The 17,835-nt window shown below is 48.3% G+C and overlaps 1 protein-coding gene across 1 annotated transcript; it reads left to right on the top strand.

Annotated features, from left to right (window-relative positions):
• Positions 1 to 9,478: 9,478 nt before the first annotated feature.
• Positions 9,479 to 12,320, top strand: LOC103641505 (G-type lectin S-receptor-like serine/threonine-protein kinase LECRK4). Its single transcript, XM_008664849.4, has one exon. The coding sequence runs from the start codon at positions 9,524 to 9,526 to the stop codon at positions 12,011 to 12,013; it is 2,490 nt and encodes an 829-aa protein (XP_008663071.3). The 5' UTR covers positions 9,479 to 9,523; the 3' UTR covers positions 12,014 to 12,320.
• Positions 12,321 to 17,835: the final 5,515 nt, after the last annotated feature.

The following is a 17,835-nucleotide window of genomic DNA, read 5'->3' as shown; positions in this document are numbered from 1 at the left end:
ATCTGCAGAATGCAACCACACATCAGAACTGATCTTGCAAATCTTGCAGCATAAGAAAATAGTATAGAATTCTCCACAACACTGAATAGATGAGCATCTTCACTGATCTCCAACACAGACCAACACAGCTTCTCAGATAAAGAGGAAAGTAGAATCAAAGACTTCCCAACTAGATAACTAACTCCATTAACATAACAGGTAAACCAAAATGCAGGGGATACCCACACTCTAGTGATAGTCATTACAAAGATCCAAATCAAACATAGTTCATCATGACAAACATAAATGCACAGGATAAGCAAACTATCATGTCTAAGACTGACTAAGAGCGAGACTAACGCTAAGACTATAGCTTCTATGTATATATTTTCGTATTAATTACAAGATCCGACTCTGACGATCTATGGTTCTAAGTTTATCTTGGTCTTGCAGTCGGGATTGCCATAAGACTGGTGTCCACGCCGAGGTGAGCGGTACGGGTGCTGAGTCCCGACGGGAGCGGGGGAACCATCATCCAGGTGACAATGCTCCGCGTGCTCAGCCCGCAGCAGGGCGATCTCAGCACGAGCCCTACTCAGCTCGTCTAGTGCATGGTCCAGCTCCGTGTTTAGCACGGCGGCTAGGTTAACTGTGCTGCTCAACCTAGGATTGTCCTCACCGACAGGTGAAACAATCACGCCTCCTGTGCTGCCAGATGGACGGCAGGGGTAATACTTCAGGTTGAGACCTTCGGCTACCCCGCCGAAAACTGAGCAGTAGTGCGAAAGCGCACGCTGTGTGGCATCTTGCATGGCCGCCTCAGCCGAGTCCCGCTCAGAGATAGAATAATGCTCTGAGTAGACCTCAGCACCCCAGAGATTGTTCTCCAGACGGCGCACCAAGCAGGTCGCCTCCTAGCGGTCCGGGTAGACCCCACGACTGTGCTGGAAGACCACACAGTGATACTCGATAGACCAAGTACGCCGGTCAAGTGCCCGACGTAGCAGGGTGTCGAGCGCATCGTGTAAGTGACACCCTCGAGCAGCGTCGCGAGTGATGGGTCGAGCAACCCATCCTTCCGGCTCCTGGTCGGCAGAAAAGTCGGTGTCGTGGCTCGAGCTGCTGTCGCCACCTCCATCGTCTGGGTCTCCACCAGCAGCTACTCCAGGGGCTGGGGCGTCTAGTGGTGGTGCAGGGGGCGCCTCCAGGGGAAACACAGGGGAGCAGCTCCTCACAGACTCTATCTCCTGCTGGAGCGAGAAAGAAGAGCCCTGCTGCTCCTGTCGTCGACGCTCCTGCTCCTCATGCAGGCGGTGGTGCAGCCTCTCCAAGTGGCTGGACTGACCGGTCACAGGACGGTGAAGCGGACGCTCCGCGAGACGAGAGGGTAAGAAGGGGATGAAAGACTTCCGTGCAGTGTGTCTAAGACGAGCCATCTACAAAAGACACCGCAAGCATAAGAGTGAGAACAGAACTAGTATGACCAGCAAGTAAACCATAAATAAATGAAGGATTAGAATAAAACACAATTTTCAGCAAGGTATAATATATAGTAGAACATAGGTTTGGTCGATATGACCAACTTTTGAAGGGATACCAAAGTCAAGGCAAGGATAGAGGTCTATAATCCTTAGAACGACCATTCTACTCTAGGTTAGCGGTCCTACAGTCATCATGGCTCTGATACCACCTATGTCACACCCGGTTTTAGAAGGCAAACCGAATGCGAACCATGTACGTGCCAGGATCAGCAATTCACGTACACAGCAGTTACATAACATGGACATCATCACACAGTGCTCAAATAGTAATATAAAAAGGGGAATAATAGTCGATTACATCATATGTCTGAGACATCCACATAGTCTTTATAATAAATCAAAGTGCGGAAAAAACGTAGATAAACGCGACCTTCACAGGCAGCCGACTGGGGGTTGCCGCTAACCCACGCCTAGAACTCATCATAATCTTGGAACTCCTGGTGGTCTCCTTCCACGGCTTCATCTTCTCCTGAGCAGTGGTTGCAATGCTGACAACCTGGGGATGGGGGGTTGGTGTGTAGAGCAAGGGTGAGTACACATCAACATACTTAGCAAGTATCCTATTTGGATGTAGTGGACTAGCTTTATGTGGGGGTAAGTCAAGCAGTTGCTTTTAGTTGGTCAGATTATTATTGTTACTAGTAGAGAAAGCCAAGTTTGAGATTTAGCCCACGTTATTAACCCAAACGTACTCCTTTCCAAACGGAAAGAGTACCACTTACCATTACCAGAGTCAAAACCAAGAACCATCAATCTCATTGCCACCTGCAAATCCGAACATCTCTGATCAAGTACCACTAATCACTGGAGCTCCCTTGGCCGCTCATAACCGCGAGCACGGCTGATATATCAGTTTTCAAACACTCTACAGAGGTTGTGCACTTTACCCACAAGCCGTGATTCCCTTTCTGCCCGGAGAGAGCTACTCCCCATTGGCCACTACCTAGGTGGCCCAGCAAGGTATCACTACGTAGCCTTTACAAAGATTCCCAGGGGCTGTAGCCGCCCGTTAGGTTTCCTAAATGCACCGCACTCCTCCCCAAGGGGGCGAACCCAAGCTTGGCAGAGCGAGCCGCATACACCGAGCCCCATTGACGGCACGACGACTAAGCGAACTACACCCCGGATCCTCTAATTATTCAGCTAAGGGCACCCCATTCCACCCTCATGGTTGCAGTGTTTTCCCGGGCGGTCATCCAAGGAACAGGTCCTTACGGAGAGGCACTCGAGAAACCGCTCGAGCCCCCTTGAAGACCACAAGTATAACATCATAATAAAATAGGGGAAAACAACATATCATTGATAATTCTCATCATGTTCATTGATTAGAGTTGAGCAATAGCATAGGACTAAGCAATAATAATCCAACCCAGATAGGTAAACAAGGACATGGATAACAAAAGCTAGTCAATCCTTAGGTATAACTGTGTAATGCGGGAGGTGAATTAAAGAATGTATAGGACAGAGATAGGTCAAGGGACACTTGCCTCCACCAACCGACTGCTGCTCAGGGGCTTCTCCTGCGAGTTCTTCGGGCTCCTCAACCAGATCGTTCTCTATGCGAGCGCAAACATACATACATCCACACATTTAATACAAAAGAACAATACACCATACAATAGAATGCAGTAAGTAAACAGACGTTTCACGCGGGCTCACAACTACGGTTAAGAAAGAAAGAGAAAAAGACAGTCGAGAAACGATCACGTTACGTAATTATAAATTGAACCACTCGCTTAACCGAAGGGCATTAGTTTGGATACTACGTTTAGTATAAAATACAGTCATGTTTCATGTTTTAATCGTTATAGATAGATAAAGATGAATGAAAAGGAGGGGTCGCACGGCGAGACGTACGACACAACACTTTAAATCGAATTAAGAAATCAACGACTCGTCGCGCGACCGAGCGCACAACGAGACACTTGCATTAATTATAAAGAGACGTTGAGCATCACGCGGCGAAACGCACGATGGCATACGCCAACAGGGTTGAGTTTAAAGTGGAACATCGCGCGACTGGACACGTGATGTCACACATTAAACAACCTGAAATTAAAATGGATCGTCGCGCGACGAAGCGCGCGACGCAGCACATTGATAAATATAAATTAAAAGAATCATCGCGCGACGCAGCACGTCAACTAAACAGATTAAAGTAGATTAAAACGAGGTTAAGTGCAGTACGATTACGGTCGTACGCGCGAGAGCATGCTGCGCGTGCCGAAGGCACGCGAATCGTGCAGGCACGCGTGGCGCGAGGCTGCCAAGGCACAGGTTCGGGCAAGGGCGCGGTCGAGGGTGCGACGGCGCGCGCGAGGGCGCGGGCGGGGAGGGGCTCGCTGGGGGGCGCGGCCGGGGGAGGGCTTGCCGGGGCACGGCTCGCCGGGGCAGGGGAGGGCACGGGGAGGGAGGGCGCGGTGCGGCCGAGCGCGGGGAGGGCTCGCCGGGGCAGGGCGGGGGCGGGGCTCACCGAGGCCGAGCGCGCGTGGGGGAGGGAGGGCGCGCGCGGGCAGGGAGGGCCGCCGGGCGCGGGCGCGGAGGGGGGGGGGGGTCGCGCGGGCGCGGACGAGGGGGCTCACCGGGGCGGCGGCGCGGCCAGGGCGCGGGACGCGCGCAGTCAGGGAGGCCACGTGGGGGAAGAAGAAGGGGAGGGGGAGGAGAGAGAGAGGAAAGGGAATGGGAGGGGAAAAACTCACCTCCGGGGATCCAAACTCCGGCGATCTCGACTCCAAACCCTAGGGCACCACGGGGAGAGAGAGAGGTGGAAGAAGGAGAGGGAGGTTACTGCGCGGGAGAAATCAAATGAGCCAAACGGATCTGGGGGGAGGGGGGCGCCAGGGGCGCGTGGGCCGGGCCGGACCGGGCTTGGCCGGGCTGGGTCACATCGCGGATCGAAACCCACAACACGCATGACCATTAAACGGACTCCAATCGCGAACAAAAATCCAAAACAGAACGAGACGAACACGCAACATGAGACAAAGAAATGCGCTTCGGCATGATGCAACACCCATGACAGTTAGGTTTTGGTTTATACATGACACGGGCACCTGTCACTATACTGGTTTGAAATTAGGAAGAAGGAGCGAAACAGGAAGAGAAAAGAGAGTAACGCCCGAATTTGGTGAGAGAAAAGAAGAAAAAATTCTACCCCCAAATTCAGGTCGTTACAATAACTGAGGACCATTGCTTCTGGGAATGTATGTCTTGGTGATCCTTGTCCTGATCTCTGTTCTCTTTTTTGGTACAAACTATAGAGTCACGTTGTTGGCGCTGATCTAGGCGTCAATCACTGTGATGTGTACCGGTGGCGGTGCTCTCTACGGAAGCATGGATAATCCACGACCGAGGGCCGGACGATCCGTGACCTGGCGTAGAGGCTAGGGTTTTTGCCGACGAGCTAGACGGTCTGCACCTGATGGTTGGATGGTCCACGCGTGCGCAGAGGCGACGAAGTTCGCCAACAACACCTAGACCTCGCTCCCGGGAGGGACCCCTTCGAGGAGGACAGATCCTAGGGTTTGTCTTGGGATCGACAGACCACCCAAGATGCCTCTAAACAACGTAGAGCCATAGAGAGGTGAAGATTAGAGGAAGAATGCTACATTACTGTCTATTCCTAGGGCAAAATGTAAAGAACAGAAGATATATTGATTGTTTGATCGATTATTGGTGTTCCAATCGGTCGTACCCCTTCAAATATATAAGGGGAGGCCTAGGCCCGTTCCTAGGCATTCTCCAACAGCTCCCGCGAGATTAGAGGTTTAAACACGTGAGGAGATAGGAGTTTAACCGCCTGATCTAATCCTATCACAGACCATCCACACCTATGGCCGGACCGTCCGGCCGTGCCCAATGCCACAAATGGTGCTCAACACATGCCCCTGCCTTCTGGGGAAAATGAGCGAACCAAAAGCACTGGTGCAGGATGGAATCAACTCAATGTGACAACATCGACTTCTCTAAGCGTCTTGCTACATGATAGGATGATATTGACATTTAAAATCTTATAAGGGCCTTGATTGGACTTTCACCTCCAACGCCGCTAAGTCATAGTATTCCTGATCAGCTCGCCATCCCCTTACCTTTTCTGCGTGCTCAGGTGAGGCTCCGTAGTCGACCAGATCTTCTCCCAGTATGTCAGCCTCCTCGATGTTACCTTCGTCCATAGGTGTTGGCGCGTCGTCTGAGGTTTCCTAGTAAGGTGCGAACGGTCCGGACTTAGGGGTCGAATGGTCCGCTCTGTGCTCGAACTGTCCGGCTGCTGGAGCCGGACGGTCCGTCGTATCTATAGAGAGCTACATAGATGTTGTTTCGCCTTCTGTCTTCGTGGTCGCTTGAGTTGCTTTGGTGGCCTTTGCTCTCCATCTCTTTTGTGGTGTTGGGTATTGCGGATGTGTATCATTAAATATTTCCTCTGCCTCCTTTTCTCTGCTCTCCTATGTTCTCAGGCACTGCAATTTGCGCTTTTGAGACCGTGTTAGACCTGGTGGACACCATCGGGGCATGGAGTATTTCGGGTTAACTACTGTTGGTTGCTCCTGTGTCTTTCTTCTCATCTGTCTTGGTCGATTTACCAAACATCATCGACCCTTCATTACGAAAATGACCAGGTGGACGGTCCGGACCTGAGGCCGGACGGTCCACGGTCCGGACGGTCCGCCGTTGTGGCACTGACCGTCCGCGCGCGCAGAGCCAGTTAGGGTTTCGAGTTTCTTGAGGGATTTGTTAGCTAAATCCGTGGAATTAGCTCGAGAGACGGCTTGGTCCAGACCTCCCCCTCTATATATATGGAGGACTACAACCGATTGGAAAACCATCAATCGAATCAATTAATCAAATTATCCTCTATTCTTTACCTTTTGCCCTAGGAGTAGATAGTAAATTAGATTCTTCTCGCTAAATCTTCACCTCTCTTCAGTTCTACATTGATTAAAGGCGTCTTGGATGGTCTGCCGATTCTAAGACAAAGCCTAGGATCTCTCCTCCCCGACGGGGTCCCTACCGGGAGCGAGATTCAAGCGCCACTGGTGAACTCCGCCGCCCTTGCGCACGCGCGGACCGTCCAGCCCTTGGTCGCGGACCGTCCGCGCCTCCTCAAAGACCACCGTCACCGGATCTCATCGCAGTGATTGGCGCCTGGATCGACGCCAACACCCATGACTGTGACTCAGTGAGCTTTCACCACTGCACAAGGGTTGTACTAATACAGAATTGGCACTGTTTGTGGAGCACTGTTATGTTCGATGTTGGGCCCACGAGGCTCTGAGACTGGTCTTGTCTCTAGGACACTGTATGAATGGGAAAGGACCATGACCATGGTATCCTTAGCTTCATTCCAGTACATTTGGGGGGGGCTGAAAAAGAAGATCACATCAATGCGAAAATAACATGGCAGCATTTTGTAAAATTTCAGGATTTATTACAATGCTTAGAGAAAAAGAATTTTAGGTAGTGTATATTAGAATATAATATAAGTGAATTATCTATCTCCTCTTGTCAGCTTAAGTTTTTGGGTTATAGTGGTTGACACATGCAACTTAATAGTGTAAACTTGCCACCCGACTCACCATGCAACCTCTACAGTTGACCGTAGAGGATCTCAGTCCATGAACTTGAAGGTATATCAGCCATTTGTCATCATGATTTATCAGTGTCCTAGCCTCCTAGGACCAACGTGCAGCCAAGTAGGGATGGCAATTCTGTCCGCGGGCACGGGTATCCGTGGGTTTCGTACCCGATAGGCATGGATACGGGTAAGAAATCTCGCCCACGAGTAAGGATACGGGCAACATTTTCACCCGCGGGTAATTGGCGGATAAAAAATTTCGCCCGTGGGTATTACCCGTTACCCGCTTAATTTACTAGCCCATCAAAATATCCCCATGCCACCGGCACACACGCCACAGCCCAGTCGCCCATTCGCCCTCGATTCCTCAATTCCTAAATCTCCCAGTATGTTATTTTCTGGCGCCCAGTTTGAACTATGTTCCTTGCCATTATATTATGTCTGTCAAGTTGTCCATGCTCTTGGTGAAATGAACATGACCACATACTCGTATGGTATTTTCTGGCGGGTAACGGGTTGCTCGATATCCGCGGATATCCTGCGGGTACGAGCACGGGTTAAAAATTTTACCCACAAGCTCTCACGGGCACGGGTAAACACTAGAGGCGCGGATATATTGGCGGACGGGTAAATGGCTTACCCGCACTTTACCCGACCCGCTGCCATCCCTACAGCCAAGCAAAGCCCCCACAAGAAAACTGTTGTGCTGATAAATTTGTCATATAAGGTCTTGTTCGATTATTCATTTAGATTGGATGAGATTAAAAAAATATTAAAGATTTTGATTTATTTGGGATTGAAACTCACTCAGTCTCACATAATCCATATAGATTGAGAGCAAAACGAACTAGACCTAAATAGATTCACATATGGATTCACTGAACAAATCGGTGAAGTTACATGTGCTAGATGTAATAAGGGCCTACACAGAGACAGCTGGTCTTAAATAAAGGGGTTAATAATTGAACAAGATCATATTTGAAGACATAAATCTCAAACTACACCAGGATTTAACACCTGACAACATTACGTGGCAACAAAAAATGCCGAAAAAATGTTTTCAAAAATACAAAAAAAATCGGCAGCCTTGATACAATGTATAATTCACGACCCAGAACGGACTGAAATTTCAACAGAACGATCCAATTAAGTAGCAATCAATCACTAAAGACAGATTCAACCGAGCAAAAAAGGCACGTAAGATATACACTTGGAGCCGGAAGTGAGAGAGCGAGAGGTATAGATGTCCAACGGACCGGGAACGGCCCGATTTATTTTTTTTATTTGTTCATATAAATACATATATTATACTTAATATAGAGTATAACACAAGAAACATGTGTTTTTGTTGGTTATATGGGTGTAAATAAATGTTTAGAGCTAATAAATATGGTTTAAACCCTAAAAATACATACTTTTAGAATATTTTTATCATTTAAACGTCATATATTGTTATGGGCCTGTTAGGTCCGTCGGACGTGGGCCGGTCCGGCACGATTATTAACCTAACAGGCCGTGCTTAGGCCTCGTTTGGGGGCCCGTGGACCGGCACGGCACGGTCCGCTAGCTAATCTAGGCCGGGCCAGCACAGTCCTAATCCGTATCGGGTCTAGCCGTGTTCGGGCCAGGCTGGTACGGCCCGTCCATTTTGACATCTATAGCTTGAATATCAGTTAAGAAAGTTTCGGATTGCCTAGTATTCCACCAATTCTTAATCTAAAGTTTCAGATATTTGTTAAAAGAGAAAGAGACTCCCCAGAGCAAAAGTACGATAAATACAAGATATACGAAAAAAGGCAATGCTTTCTTTTTTATTTTTTATCTGTAAACTGAATTTATATGATATTTCTTTTCTTTGAAGCAAAAATTCTATAACAAGGTTTGAGACCTTGTGTTTGTATCTATTTCTCTTTTTGTATACTAGTGGGGGGAGAGGAGCATCCAGAGAGCGCAAATAGGCGAACGCGCAACCTTCTTGCTCCTCTCGACGAAAATTCGTCAACCTTGAAAAAATACGTACTTCTTTAAAGAGAGTATATGTCGTAGAGAAAATTCAGAAAACAATGCACCAGTCCTTTAACGGAAACTGGCCACAAGTGACCGAAATTTTCTCATATACAATTCCAACCCCCTCTGTTCCAAATTTGGTCGCTACTGAAAATTCAAAATTAAGAACTAAGCCTGACCCTCACGGTAAGTCATTGTGCACCTGTCTTCACGCAACAGTCAATATAACCAAAAAAAAAAGTATTCTCTTCTGTAGAACTATGCCACTTGCCAGCACGCCGAAAACCCGGACTGCTTAACCAATCACATGAACCAGTTGTCTTTATACAGACAGCACGGAGTAGTCACAGACAAGGACCCATGCGCGTGGGCGTGGGGTAGCCAATTGTCGTAATTGACCAGTTCAAAGCTGCTGCTTATAGTCATGTGGAGTCAACGAAGACTCACGAAACAAAGAGATGCATATGTTCGCCATCAGACGCAGGAACTGAGAGCCATACCAAAAGAACTGATGGCAGCTCCCCTTCTCTTCCCCTTGCTGCTGCTGCTGCTGCTGCTGTCGTCCTCTACCACTCCTCTTCAAGCTCAACAGAACTTCACCCAAGGTTCCTCCTTGACGCCCCAAGGGCCTACCACCTCTTGGCTCTCCCCATCTGGCGACTTCGCGTTTGGCTTCCAGCCCATCGAGGGTAACACCTCTTTCTACCTGCTCGCCGTCTGGTTCAACAAGATCGGCAACCTTACAGTGACTTGGTATGCCAAGACCAACGACCCGGATCCAGCGCCGGTGCAAGCTCCATCCGGCTCACGCCTCCAGCTCAACTCCAATGGGGCGCTCTCGCTCCAGGACTCCGCCGGCACAGAGGTATGGAATCCCCAAGTCGTGGGCGCATCCTACGCTGCCATGCTCGATTCTGGAAACTTTGTGCTGGCTGCTGCAGATGGCTCTGCCCTATGGGAGAGCTTCAAATACCCTACAGATACCATCCTGCCCACTCAGGTCCTCACCACTGGAATGAGCCTCCGCAGTCGGATCATCCCCACAGACTATTCCAATGGCCGGTTCCTCCTCGGCCTGCAAAGTACTGGTGCGTCTCTTTATACCGTTGCTGTGCCCTCTGGTTACGAATATGATCCGTACTGGTCCATGGATGTGAACACCACCAATCTGGTGTTCGATGCGTCTGGCGTGATATATATCGGCAACAGAAGTGAAATCACATCTTGGGTGGTCAGCTCCATAGCAGACTACTACCTTCGTGCCACACTTGACCCCGATGGCGTTTTCCGACAGTATATGTACCCAAAGAAGAACAGCAACCAGAGTAATCAGGCATGGTCAGTAGTGGACTTCAAGCCCCCAAATATCTGTGGAGCACAGCTAACAAACGTTGGAAGCGGTATTTGCGGTTTTAACAGCTATTGCACATGGAATGGCGCAAACAACCAGAGTACCTGCAAGTGCCCCGAGCAGTACTCATTTATTGATGATGAGAGGAAGTACAAAGGCTGCAAGCCAGACTTCCAGCCACAAAGTTGCGACTTGGATGAAGCAGCGGCCCTGATGCAGTTTAAGGTCATACCGATGAGCCATGTTGACTGGCCACTGTCTGACTATGAGCAGTATAGCCCCATAACTAAGGATCAGTGTCAGCAACTCTGTCTGACAGATTGTTTCTGTGCCCTTGCTGTGTTCCATGATGAAGACAATACATGTTGGAAGAAGAAGATGCCTTTGTCAAACGGCCAAATGGCGGATGGTGTGCAGAGGACAGTCTATATCAAGGTACGAAAGGACAACGGCACGCAGTCGGAGATCGTCGATTCCAACAAATGGAAGAAAGACAAGAAGAACTGGATCATTGGAAGTTCATTGTTCTTGGGAAGCTCTGTCTTGGTCAACCTTCTGCTGATCTCCATAATACTCTTTGGTACTTACTGTACCATCACGATAAAGGAAGTCCCAGCTATGCAGTCATCAAACAGTATAGGATTGCCCCTGAAAGCCTTCACTTATGCTGAGCTTGAGAAGGCAACCGGTGGTTTCCAGAAAGTGATTGGCACTGGTGCTTCTGGTATTGTGTACAAGGGCCAGCTACAAGATGATCTCAGTACCCACATTGCTGTCAAAAAGATCGACAAGCTTGAGCATGAAACAGAAAAGGAGTTCACCATTGAGGTCCAAACTATTGGACGGACACACCACAAGAACTTGGTCAGGTTGCTAGGATTCTGCAACGAAGGAAAAGAAAGACTGTTAGTGTATGAATTCATGACCAATGGGTCACTCAACAGATTTCTATTTGGTGATGCCAAGCTTCAGTGGAATATTCGAGCCCAGCTTGCTCTTGGGGTGGCAAGGGGGCTGCTATACTTACATGAGGAATGCAGCACACAGATTATCCACTGTGACATAAAGTCCCAGAACATCCTTCTCGATGGCAACTTCACAGCAAAGATCTCTGACTTCGGCTTAGCCAAACTGCTCCGAACCAACCAGACACAAACAAATACAGGTATTCGGGGTACACGAGGATATGTTGCTCCTGAGTGGTTTAAGAACATCGGTATCACTGCCAAGGTGGATGTTTACAGCTTTGGGGTCATCCTGTTGGAGCTTGTTTGTTGTCGGCGGAATGTTGAATTGGAGGCCACAGATGAGGATCAAAAAATACTGACTGACTGGGCAAACGACTGTTATAGGTGTGGCAGAATTGATTTTCTGGTGGAGGGTGATGAAGAAGCAATTTCTGATTTGAAGAACGTGGAAAGGTTTGTTGCAGTGGCATTGTGGTGTCTTCAGGAGGACCCAACTATGAGACCTACAATGCTGAAGGTGACACAAATGCTTGATGAAGCAGCTGCAGTCCCCAGCCCTCCTGAACCTACTTCCTTTGTCAGTGCACTTGCATAGCATCACACCTGCATATTGTCATATTAGTATATGTATGAACATGCGTGTTCGAGGAAAAAAAAAGTATATGTATGAACCAACAAAATGGTGTGGGAAATTAGGTATAGCTATCTACTGAAAATTACCTATGCTGATATTGTAGTGTGTTCATATGTACTGTAAAGAGCACAGCATTACTGTCTGCAGCCATAACGTACTGTAGTAAATATTAGGAAGTCTTCATTTTCCCAATTTGAATGCATGTTTCCTTAAAATAAATTATTTTCTATGAACAAATTAATGTGGTATTTCATCTATTGGTTACTTAGGTTATGGCTGGTGATTCTATCAACAATTACCATCAATCCTCAGATCTGTGACATAATGCAAAATGGATTTTGAGCTCAAGAGCTTATTAAGCCTTCAACTCCCTATGAGAATGAAACACAAGCATAAACATAAATTGGGATAAGTTCTATATTTTCTTTTTTCCTTTTAGAAAAAAGCGAAATTGAAAGACAGACCTCCTCCAGTGGTGAGAGCTGTCTCACTTAGTCACCAGGTCATGGGTTCGAAACAGCCTCCTTATTTGTGGAGGGAAGCCTTGCCTTAGTTTATCTCTTGGCAGACCCCACTCATGGGGGAGCCTCTAGAACTTGGTCCGCCTTAAGAAAAAAGCAAAGTTAGTTTGGAAGTGCTATGTCGTTTTCATATTTTTATTATAGATAACACTGATGCATTTATCTGCAACAATAAAGGGAATAAAGCCAAATATTTCACCCATTAAAAGAAAGAAGTTTGAGGAACAAGAACTATATTTTCCACTTCGAACGATTATAATAAAAATATTGATCAACTCAAACAACCTTAGAAGTTCAAACACTAGTGTCTTACGTTTTTAAGTTTTCTTGACGAATTTGGAATTATAACAAATCATAATCAAGCTTTAGTTTCTGATGATGATTCTACTAGCTTGGGAGATTTGGGAGCGCCACTGTTAAACAGGGAGATGCTTGCAATTGTGCTAAGATTAGTTTCTAAGGAATGGTTGGTGTGGTGTGCTGCTGGTGTCAAACGCCTTTAGGTCCAAATGGCAACGTAGTATTTTACCATTGTGTTCTTGTGGCAGCATGGTCGTTCCTTTCTCCATTTAGACTAGCATTCCTTTTCTAGAACATGTTAGAGAATTAGGCACTATCAGTTTTAATTTAATCTAGAAAACTAGTGTGATGTATGTGATAACATGTATGTGCATGTGTGTACCACTACTCGCATAAGCAGTAAACAACAGTAAAACATGCACAAATATGAAGAACAGAGTGTATCCTGCGGAGGGACCGGTGCTCAAGGCATCAATGACTCTATTCACACGAGACTTTTTTTTTTGAAAAAATGCCAGGAGCTCTGTCTTTCAATTAAGATAGGGAAGAGGTTATGTACATGCTTAGAATTAAAAAGAAGCACGCTCCCAACAGGTAACCGGGCAGTACTAAGGTGCAAAAGAAACCAAGGAAAAACTCTATGGTTCTACACATCCCAAGTTAAGACCCTTTGTCGTTGTTCGATGTCTTCTTTCACTCTAGAGGCAACTTGCACTGCCATTTCGAAAACGCTGTTGAAGATTCTTCTGTTTCGTTCTTTCCAGATGTTCCAAATAGTGTAAATCACTATCCCATTGAATCGTCTTCTCACTTTTTTGAATTCTGGCCTGGGATTCCTCCCACCACCGGATCATCTTGCTCGGCTCCTCTGATGGAGTGATTAGATTTTCGTCGAAATGCCCCCAAGCCAGGGTGAGTGACCAAACTGATTTGGCAAAGGGGCAAAGCAATGCGAAATGGATACAAGTCTCCAACGGCCCATTACAAAGAGTGCAGTGATCTTGGTGAGGCCAGCCCCTTTTTTGTAAATTGTCCGCGGTGAGAGCTTTTTCCACTGCCATTATCCATGTGAAAACCTTGCACTTGTTTTCAGCATGTGCTCTCCAGATTAGGCTGGACCGGAAAGGCCTAAAGGAGCCTCTAAACTGGACACGGTAAGCTGAGCGAGCGGAGTATGTTCCGTCTACCGTCCATCTCCATAGAATGGAGTCCCTCAAGCCAGGCATAAGGTGGGTGTCCTGGGTTCTGATCCAAAGGGAGATGAACTCCTGCATCTAGGTTGCAGTGATGATTCGTCCTCGCAACGTGTTGATCCAGTGGTTATCCCGGAGCTCCATGAACACCGATCCGTTTTTCGTCCTGGATATCGAAATATGCTAGGAGCTAAGTGGCATGACGCTTCTCCATCAAGCCAAGCGTCATGCCAGAAACGACATCTATGGCCATCTCCAACGACGACCCTTGTTGAGGTAGTGAAAAGTGCTCGATCAGTGTCGTCCGTCGGGGTATCCATGCCAGCCCAATGCTTGGTATCGTCCACCCATTCCTGCCATAACCAACGTAGGCGTAAAGCCCTGCCGAATTTATCAAGGTCTGGTATCCCTAAACCGGCCAAGTCCTTCGGTCTTATGAATGTTGCCCAATTCACTAGGCAGTGGCCCCCGTTGGCGTTTTCTTCTCCTTTCCAGAGGAAGGATCTTCTGATTCTATCGATTCTCTTATGGGCCCAAACTGCAAGCGGTGACACCTCAGATGATAGGTTGGTATGGAAGAGAGGACCGATGAGACAAGAGTGAGACGACCGGCTCTATTCAGCTACTTCCCTTTCCAACCAGGGAGTCTGTGAGCAATACTTTCGATGAGCGGCTAAACGTGCACTTTCTTTAGAGGGCGTGTATGGAGCTACAGGCCAAGGTAGCGGCATGGGAAAGATTCTCTGATCCCATTGAAGGGCTCAAGGACGTGGTCTAGCTCGATGTCTTCACAACGTATTGGATGAATGGAGCTTTTTCTAGCTTTATGCGGAGACCAGAGAAATGCCCAAAAGCCTGGAGAATCTCCACGACCGCCTGCATGTCTTATCTAACCGGGTTTAGGAGAATGGCAGCATCATCTGCTTATAACAAGGTTCTCCGTCTAGCTATCTCTTCGGGCAACGGGGAAAGTGTGCCATGGTTGGTTGCAAGGTCAAGTATGCGTTGCAGAGGGTCCATAGCTAGGATGAATAGCAAAGGCAAGAGAGTGTCTCCCTGACGCACCCCCTGGCATGGAAAAAGCTTTGGGCCCAGTCGGCCATTAATGAGCACAGAGGAGGTGGTCGTGCGGAAGAGAATGGACACCCATTCGTGCCACCGCTGACCAAAGCCCAAAGCACGCAGTACTTCGATGAGGTAGCTCCAGTTGATTGTGTCAAAAGCCTTATGGATGTCGAGCTTCATGAAGAGTGTAGGCGTCTTATGTCTGTGCATTTCCCTAATGGTGGATTGCACATAGAGGAAATTATCATGGATGCTTCTCTTCTTGATGAAAGCAATCTGGTAGTTGGAAACCATATCATTTAGGTGGGGCGAGTCTGTTGGCCAGCAGCTTGGCGAAGATTTTAGCGATGCTGTGAATAAGGTTGATGGGCCTGTAGTCTGTGATTATGAGAGCCTCAGCCTTCTTTGGGAGCAGGACAATATTAGCTGAGTTTAAGAGCTCAAAGCCTTGGGAGTTTAGTTGGTATAAACAGTTGAGTGCGGCCGTCAATCGTTCCCGATAGTGTCCCAGCATGCCTTAAAGAAGGCACCCATGTAGCCATCAGGGCCTGGCGCCTTGTCGGACGGCATGGAGAAGACGGTGCGCCAAATTTTGTCTTAAGAGAAAGGTAATTCTAGGTGTTGGAGGTCCCTCGTCTCATAACCTAGCGCCTGCCAATCAATGGTCATGGTTCTAGTTGCTGCAGTGCCCAGGTGCTCACTAAATTAATCGTCGTCCACCTTTTCTTTCTCATGCTGAGAGAAGACCATGCCATCCTGGGACTGTAAGCATTGGATGTAGTTTTTCCTTCTACGAGCATTTGCTTTCAAGTGAAAGAGCTTGGTGTTGGCGTCTCCACAGCGAATGTAGGTGAGCCTAGACCTCTGTTGCATTCTCGATTTCTCAATGACAGCCACCTCGTGCTACGAATTTTGAGGCGGCGCCTTAGATCCAACTCCTGGGCGGTGAGAGTCCTGGATTCCTGCGCCAATTCCAGCTGTAGGATGATCTCTTTGGTTATGGCCAGCTGCAGTCTTGTGTTTCCTATTTTTCCTCTTTTCCATTTTTTAAGGTTCTTGGCCACTCTGGCTAGCTTGATATGAAGCCGCTTGATGGGCAACACTGTGGACACCGGCCTATCCCAAGCCTCCTGTACCGCCTGGAGGAAGCCGTCCATTTTTGTCCAGAAATTTTCAAAGCGGAAGAAAGGGTTGTGGAAGTGCTCCAAATCTCCTAGAAGCAGGAGAGGTGTGTGGTCAGACATGAGTGAAGGAAGGGAGTGTAGAAAGCATGCTGGGAAGAGCAGTTCCCATTCGGGAGTGCATAGCAGCCTGTCAATTCAAGTCATTGTTGGATTTTGGTGCTCATTACTCCAAGTGAACCGACGCCCATTTAGCTTAATTTATGTCAGCCCCTGATCATCAATGGTCGAGCTGAAGGAGGACATTAAACGGTGGTTGAGGTTGGAATCATTTTTATCTTCCGCTTGATAGATTAGGTTGAAATCACCAAGGATTAGCCAGCGCCCATGCGACGGTGGGTTGATGTTTTTGAGTTCCTGAAGGAACTGCATCTTGTCGCCATCGCTTTGAGGTTCGTACACCACCGTGATTTGCCACTGAGTCGCATCCGCGCGCATAAAAATGGTAGCGGTTACCGCATGCGAAGAGAGATGGATGTTAGATAGGTCGAAAAGGCTCTCATCAGTGGCAAGGAGGATGTCGCCTCTAGTTTGGGAGGCAGGCAGAGTCGTGAAAAAGTTTGCAAAGTTGTGTCCAATAGTGCGGGTGACCATCATCGCATCAACATCTTGTAATTTCGTCTCCTGGAGGCAGACAATGGTGGCGCTAGTGTCACGAACGAGATCGCGAACGACATCACGTCTAGCGCAGTTGTTTAGGCCCCTAACACTCCAATTTAAAATACGGCAGTTACGATGTGCCATAATAAAAACCTGAGACGAATGCCCGAGAGAAGACAGATGTGGCGTTGCATAGGTGCTTGGGTGCAAGGTGACCTACATAGGCCGGACAGCGACAAGCACACCGGAGCCAAAATCAGACGCAGATGGCTGAAGGCAAAGTCAAACAGAGAGCAGACGGCATAATCTGAATTTCCATTACTGCTGGCGCTCTGAAGGTTTATAGACCACGAATGCGCCAGTGTTGGATGAGCAACTGTAGGTGGCATACTATGGCCGATGGTGACACCAAGCAACATGATGACGAAGACGACGATAACTACGACAATAGACATGGTAACCGATACAGACCCTCGAGTGGGTGGAACACACAACCCTACTCGTGGACGGACTCCAGCGTCGAGGTGTCTTCCAGGCCACTCAGAGCAGATATGGCCATGATGGTGGTGTCATTGAGCGGCCCCTTGAAGAGGTTTACATAGCGCAGGAAACGGTCGTTGTCGTCGCCTTCATCCTTTAGTCCAAGGCGGCTCATGAGGATCCTGCGAGCACACTCCAGGGCGTTCCCTCTTGGCCTTGCCACGCTACGCGCGCTGCGCCGACGGATAAGTGGAGGCGGAGCCGAAGAGCGTCGCTGCGATGCCCCCATAGCGGGGAGCTAAAGAATGGTCGGTGGCACCTAGCGAGAGTTTGAGGCCAGAAACGCCCCGGTCTTCTCCCCACCAGATAGCGAAGCGGACGCAGCCGATCTGGAGCAGCCACGGCGAGCCGTGGCGCCACCAGGGCCACACGGACGACGCCTG

This window comes from Zea mays, chromosome 10, assembly GCF_902167145.1.
Source record: "Zea mays cultivar B73 chromosome 10, Zm-B73-REFERENCE-NAM-5.0, whole genome shotgun sequence".
NCBI classification, from domain to species: Eukaryota; Viridiplantae; Streptophyta; class Magnoliopsida; order Poales; family Poaceae; genus Zea; species Zea mays.
Note: the sequence above shows the minus strand (reverse complement) of the source record. Positions and strands in the feature narration are given on the sequence as shown.